We start from the raw sequence: 7,500 nt of genomic DNA on the forward strand, positions 1-7,500 counted from the left end.
ACAGGAAGTCGGTAAGTAATATAACGAAGTACCACACAGGAAGCTCCAGAATTTGGAGGGAGATTCCAAATCTAAAACTAGTTTCAGTGCTGTTTGTTTTTTTTTTACCGTCGCTGTCTTTCCCTAACTTAAAGCACCTCGAGACTTAAGGCATCTTAGAAATATATAAGCCACAAAAATAATTAATAATTAAACGTCGGGGTTTGAATTGTCTACAGCCGCTGTTACACGTTGAAACTTTTGGCTGAAACTTGTGTGCAACGGCGTTGCGAAACATGTTTCAGAAGGCGTTGCACCTTGTACCATGGTCGGCTTCGTGAAACTTTTTGAATTTCCGTTGTGAGACAAGTTTCACGAAAAGTAGAACCGCTTTCTACTTCTCCAACGGTCGCAACGATCGCAGTGGTGACAAAAACACCACTTTGTGAAACTGGCCTCCCTCGCTCTTGTCACGCTACGCTGCGTAAGCCAATCAGAAACCGGCTAAGACCATGTAAACAACATTTCAAGACCAGTTTCAACGTTTCCAAACGATTTTCGACCTTTTATGTTACACGGTGCAACGCCTGCTGAAGCTATTTTTGCAGGGCGTTGAACATAAGTTTCGGCTAAAAGTTTCAACGTGTAACAGGGGCTTTACACGTTGGAACTTTTAGCTGAAACTTGTGTGCTACGGCGCTGCGAAACAATTTCCAGGAGGCATTGCACCGTGTAACAAAGTCGATTTCGTGAAACTTTTTGGAACTTCCGTTGCGAGACAAGTTTCACGAAAAGTAGAACCGCTTTCTACTTCTGCAACGGTCGCAGCAATCGCAGTGGTGATAAAAACAGGAGTTTAACCATGTAACACCACTTCGTGAAACTGGTCTCACTCATAATCAGTCTTGTTAGGCTACGCTGCGTAAGCCAATCAGAAATTGGCTAAGGCCATGTAAACAACATTTCAAGACCAGTTTCAACGTTTCCGAACGAGTTTCGTCCTTTTATGTAACACGGTGCAAAGTCTGCTGAAACTTTTTTTTTGCAGCGCCGTTGCACATAAGTTTCAGCTAAAAGTTTCAACGTGTAACAGCGGCCTTAAGCAGCTGCTTAACCAGTTTCGACTAATAAATTCCCGTAACTGTTGCAAACGTACGGTGGGAAAACATTGCATCAGTCTCTTTGGGAAGAATTCCGTAGGAAAAAGGTCTTGTCGAAGCAATTCAGAATAAAGGAAACATAAAATTGTGGTAGAAGAGGACATTGATGTCGTTTCCACAAAAAATTGTCGATCGTGTTGCTTGCACGATGGTATTCTTTACGATGGAATCCACGCTGAAAAACTGAAATACACTTATTAATAAGTGAAAGCGTCAGAAGTTTCATCTTCACTCGCTTTTACAGCTACCCCATGAGCAGTTAGTTTAACCACTGCGAGCTACCGTTAGATTTCCCATCGAAGATGTGCGAACTACGTCATACTCCACGTGATGCGTCTCGTCTTATTTCGTGGAAAAATATGAAATTATTAGACAGCGGGCTCGCCCAAACGCAGCAGCTACGTAGCTGAACGCTTGCGCAAGCACCAAAACAAGTTTAATAACTCGTTTTACCAGTTCAAACTAAATTTATTAGTCCTTGGCGCTGGACGGCGGCTCAATCAGAGAAACTAATGGTTGCTTGCAGTGGTTTCTCTTTGGGGAAGCGTATGAAAAAACAACTGCTCGCAGGGTATTTTACAGCAAGCCAATGATCATTTCTCCAGTTTCTTTTATGGTGTATAAAACTAAAGTTTTTGTTTCTCGAACATTTTCAACCCGCCATTTATTTCCTGCTGTTTACTGCTTCCGTTTAAACTTAAGCATGCGCAATAAGACCGGAACCACACGTTTTCTGGGAAAATGGAGTCTGTTATCTCTCCGGGTTTCACCCGCTGACCAAAAAGCCTGAGGACTTTGGGTACGAGGCTTTCCCGAATCGACCAAATGCAGGGTAGAAGTGTGTCAGCCATACACGGGAGTAAAAAAAGATAATGCTGTGTACACCAGTTCTACTACAGCTTTACTTAACACTGAAGCACCTTTTGAAAAGATTTCAACCTCACAGAGCTGTAGGAACTGTCTTCTGGTTGAGAGTATACCAACATATCTGCCACTCCTTGACGGATTTATGTGACACACAAGTGATGCTTCCAGGTCAAATGAACCATCCCATCGCGCACAAACTGGATTATTTGTTACATTGAAGCTGTCGCCTGCAATTCAAGTGAAAAAAGCCCCTTAAATTTTGTTTTTCTGGGTTAATTTGGTGAACTAGCAAGCTGAAGTTTTGAAAATGAGTCCTTTGTCAAAGTGAGTACAGGCTAAACTTAAAGTGCCACTGTGACCAAAAAATCAATTCTTATTCTTCTTTGGGTTTTAAAACTATGTAAACTAAACGCTAAGGGATCAAGTTTTAAGCCTTGATTTAAAAACGGCACCTGTTTATTTTAACTGGAATTTTCCTATTTAATGATCTAATTTTAAGATCTTGAGAGAGCTGGATCGAGGAAAACATGACGTCAAAGGCTCACTACTTTAAGAATACAATGCGTGTGTACGCCGCAGAATTAACATGCAGCACTGGACTTTTGGGCTTTCAGATTTTTAAACTCACGTTTTGCATATATAATAGGCGGCATTCACAAGCTGAAATTCTAGGCTGGTGAGCCTTTGACGTCTCTTTTGCCTGGATCCAACCCTCTGAGGTCTAATCGGTCAGTTTTAAACGTGAGTAATGGGGGACCGTGAAAAACAAATCTTACACTCAAAGTAAACGGCCTTTGGATAAAAGTCAAAGCTAAAAAGTTTGCCAGTTAGGTGTTAGGCAAACACACTTTTAAAATCTGAAGAAAAAGAGCAAGTGATTTTTTTTTAAATCACAGGGGCACTTTTATAAATTTTATACGTAATTAATCAAGAAGTTCGATTCCTTCAAAGGTTAAATTTAAATCATTAAAGTTAATAGATATTTTGCTGTCAAATTAAAAATTAGTCATAGTTGAAGTAAAAAGCGATCATTGACCTAAAGATGGACCGTGGAGCTCGAGTGAAATAAAGGTGAAATTCGCTATACACAAATCTATAGTTTAACGCCAGGGAATGACTACAGTTGGTTTAGGTCAAGCCTACATATCGTTTGAAAAGGAAAATACTGGTAACTAGTAACCTGTCCGAGTATGGGCAACGGGACTACCGCTAATGCAAAAATGTCCACATAGTTAACAGCTTTGAAAAGTAGCTTCACCTTGCTATTAAATTACTACCGATACTTTCCGTAGTGAGGTCAAGAAACTAAGTTTGCTGGACACTCAAGACAACATGACACCAAACTATCCTATTTTTACCAACTGCACAATCCAGTGTAAATGCTGTTTTGAATGTAAATGTTGTTTTGAAACGCCTAAACTCAGCAAGCCGTTGAGTCAAAAAGAATATATTTTTTTTACAGAACTTGTCACTTCTTTTATAGATTGAGGACTTATTTTTTCCGCTTTGTTTTTATCGATAGTCAGTTCTTTTGAGAGGAGATCAAACGTTATGGGCATTTTTTCACACCAATTCCAGTGCACTTGTTTTTCAAGGTGGTGTGTTTTCAATTAGCCAATAAAATGTTTACTTGCTTCTATTTCCCATGATAAGAATTATGAATTTAATCACTGAAGCGGCTTTTCGTGTTGATATGTTATAAAATAATTGGTTCATGTCTTTAGCTGTGCATATACTCAAATATTAAGTTCTGGATGAACTTTAATCTCGTTCCCAGAGTCATCGTTCCCTTGACCAGCGGTCGGAAAAGATAGACTCTGGTCAAATCCAAAAGAGGCCATATTTGATTGGCTGTTGAAAAACGGTTTCACTTTCCTGCAATTTACAAATTCTAAATTAAGAAATTATGCTTTCTTCCGGATTCTTATCTATACGAGGTCGAAGTTAATCTAGAAATAAATCTTTTACTACTTACCAGTTCCGTACCTTTTTTGTTTTTGAAAATACAGCATTCTGAATTTCCTAGTTGTCACTTGCGTGACACCAGATGCTGAAATTTGTTTTGATTGAAAAATTTTGAAAAAGTGTAAGAATTTCCCAATAGATAATTATGCGGCTAGCCTTACATACGTATGTTTCATCCCCGCCAAGAGACTCATCAGAGACCTTTTGGCTGACTCGTGAAACATCGCGTTTGAGGTCTCACTAGCATCAAATGATGGTGGCAATCTGGAATCTGGCCTTATATCACATAAGGATTCCCAGATTGCCACCATCATTTTGATCCTTGCGGGACTTCAAACGCGATGTTTGACGAGTTAGCCAAAAGGTTTCTGATGAGTCCCTTGGCAGGGATAAAACATACGTATGTAAGGCTAGCCGCATAATTATCTATTGGGAAATTCTTACACTTTTTCAAAATTTTTCAATCAAAACAAATTTCAGCATCTGGTGTCACGCAAGTGACAAATAGGAAATTCAGAATGCTGTATTTTCAAAAACAAAAAAGGTACGGAACTGGTAAGTAGTAAAAAAGATTTATTTCTAGATTAACTTCGACCTCGTATAGATAAAAATCCGGAAGAAAGCATAATTTTTTAGTTTAGAATTTGTAAACGTTTCGAGTGTATTACGAGATGTGTTTATACTCATATGTACTGCCTCGCGAGTGAAAAATAAGCGCTTTCGCGGCAAGGTAAACTTCAGATGTTTTTGTTGATTTCTAACCGTTCCCTTCACGCACGCGCAGTTATTTAACCGGAACCGTTTTCTGGTTCCGGTTTTGGATTATTCCAGAGCCTCACGCACCCGTTCCCCTGGAGAAAGGTAACGGAGGCTCTGGGAACGAGATTGGATGCACTTGGGAAGTTCGGAACGCACTCAAGATACTAGAGTTGCCCTCGGCAATCGCTTCGAGCAACTCTTACGCCTCTATCGTGCTCTCATAACTTCCACAACTCCATATACGCACACTAACCATGAACCAATTCTTAATTGGAGCACACAAAAAGCTTTTGAAATCTGTAATTCTTTACAGTAAATAACAAAACATTTAACTTATGATTCTCTTGGAGTCGAGGTTGAAAAGTCTCTTGTTCTTAAATTTATGGCTCAGTTCACTATGTTTCAAAAACAGATTTCTGCAAGTGTTTCTCTCACCCAATGTTATATTGTAGACTTGAGTCCTTGTAACATTTGACCCGTCAGACGTGGGCGAATTCCCAATAACGATGCGAACTTCAAAGACCTGGACAGGACTGCTCAAATCCACTCGCCACCAGCTTGGATTATCTTTTAAAGTACGTGAGCACTGTCCATTCTTAAATTCCTGTTCAGGATTCCCATCAACTGCTTTGTCTGATGTGCCATTAGAGTATTGGTCACTGTAGATGGAGGATTGGGTCGTGCTCTTCCCCGCCACAATGTTCTCTACGTTAGGAATTCGAACAGAATCAGTTATCAGCTCATCATAACCAACATAGTCATCATCATTATCGTTATCGTTATCGTTATAGCGATCATCATCAATACCATGAAGACACGTAAATAATTAAAAGTAAGGAAGGTTAACCAGAGTCCATCTCGGCTACTTAAAGAGGGAGCCGATGTTCTTGCTACCCCATACTCCATAATCTTTAATTTGACTATTCAACAAACTATGATCCCTGCAGCATGGTAGAAAAGTAAAGGTGACCCCTTTTTACAAGTCACGTGCAAAAGACGATTCCTAAAATTACCGCCCCGTATCCGGACTAACTGTGTTATCTTAATCCACAAGCAACTCGCAGGTGACCTTGACAAACACAAGCTTGTCTGCAAGTCACAGTCCTGGTTTGGAAGAAAGCACTCAACCATGAACTATGCGTGCAAAAAGGGGGTAAGTAGAGTTATTATTATGGGTCGCATTAGAGGTTTCGTCATAAAAAGAGATATGCTTAAAACACAATAGTTTATCCATTATTATCACATGGAGTAATCTGTTACAACAAGACCAGGATGGACCATAGCACCTACAACATGGATCTGCCTTGATAATTACGTGCTGCATGCGCTTCTCGGAAGCAACAGATGTCTTTCCTTTTTTTGACGAAATTCATTACCTCCTAGCTATTTCTCACCGTATTTTATGTTTTCTGACAGTTCTTTTTTATTTTTTAAAAGTATTAGTATGCTAAATTTAACCAATCATAATGCAAACCCCATGGCCATGAGTAACTAAAAAAAGTTACATATAATATAGCTTACACTATCAACTGGCCAATGCCCCTCTGCATAATAACGACATTCACTATAAATCCTTTACGACTCTCTCGCAATTCAAAATACAGTTGTTGTTGTTGTTGTTATTATCAAATTAACAGAACCGAAAAGAAGCAACCCAACTTGCTCCTTCTCTGAGAGACGATTCCATCTGGAAGGAACAATTCGAGCAGCGGAGGCCAGAAAGTTCTTAGAGCAGAATTTATAGCACAATGAAGAAAAAAAGTGACTTATATCTTCAATTCTTTGTCCACACAAGCAGACAGGAGAAAACTTTCCCGCAATTCTATATGAGTAATAGTTCAAGGCACAAGCGTCCAAACGCATACATGTATGAATGGACAGCTCCCTCTTAAATGTTCCTATCCTGTCGCGTGACCTAAGTTGAGCATTAATATTGTTCCATTCTTTGGTTGTTGATGGAGAAAAGGATAGTTTGAAACGTTCTGTACAAGCTGGAAAGATAGTGAAATTCAGAGCACACCTTAAGAAAAGTTGAGTTTGCTCGCAAACTCTTGTAGGCAATAGATCTACTAGGTAGGAAGGAGTGAGATTGTGAACAATCTTGTAATAAAGTAATGATTTGTGAATCAAACGCCTAACCCTCTTGTGCCTTTCACAGCATCTGTTACAATTTTACTAGATTCATATTGGACAAGATCGATAAGGTCGCTCTAAAGTCCTGGCCAAAGTATAGAACAAAGTTGGAGTCAACGCTACAACTTTGTTCGATCCGACATTGTTCCACTGAATGAACGAAATGATTTATGAAATGAATCATATACTGAAATGCGGATACGAAATCAAGTAAAGCTATAATCCTCGCAGTTGTGGACGCAATTTTGGCAATTGCGAAGAGAAGCCGGAAAAATTCAGGACTTCAACAGGGTTTGAACCGGTGACCTCGAGATACCGGTGCGACGCTATCGCGACTGTTTGGCCGCCCATGTTGGAAGACGTTCGTCCGACACTTTTTGTTTGATCAAGGGTTGGATAGAGTTTGCTTTGATCAAACAGTACGCCCAGCAATTCTGCTCGACGCAACAATGTTGCAGTGCTTTGCCGCTCTTCCAATAAAGTTGTCCTGAATTAAGTCACGTCCGCGCTCCTTGCGAATCAGGAATCGCTATCTCATTTTCAAGTCTTCTAGCATCATTTGCAACAAAGATAGCGGACAAAGTTGGTCATTGACAGCCAGAAACCTTAAACAGTGAGAATCAAGTAAGGCCATGTC

The 7,500-nt window shown here is 39.8% G+C and overlaps 1 protein-coding gene across 1 annotated transcript in view; it reads right to left on the reverse strand.

Annotated features, from left to right (window-relative positions):
• Positions 1-1,982: 1,982 nt before the first annotated feature.
• Positions 1,983-7,500, reverse strand: part of LOC138024787 (fucolectin-like) — an 8,856-nt gene continuing 3,338 nt past the window's right edge. Inside the window, exons 2-3 of the mRNA XM_068871973.1 lie at positions 5,166-5,435; positions 1,983-2,233 (exon numbers count right to left, since the gene is read on the reverse strand). Coding sequence (XP_068728074.1) covers positions 1,983-2,233; positions 5,166-5,435 — 521 coding nt within the window. The remainder of the gene's footprint in view (positions 2,234-5,165; positions 5,436-7,500) is intronic.

The sequence above is a fragment of the Montipora capricornis genome, chromosome 11 (assembly GCF_036669925.1).
Source record: "Montipora capricornis isolate CH-2021 chromosome 11, ASM3666992v2, whole genome shotgun sequence".
Taxonomy (NCBI): domain Eukaryota; kingdom Metazoa; phylum Cnidaria; class Anthozoa; order Scleractinia; family Acroporidae; genus Montipora; species Montipora capricornis.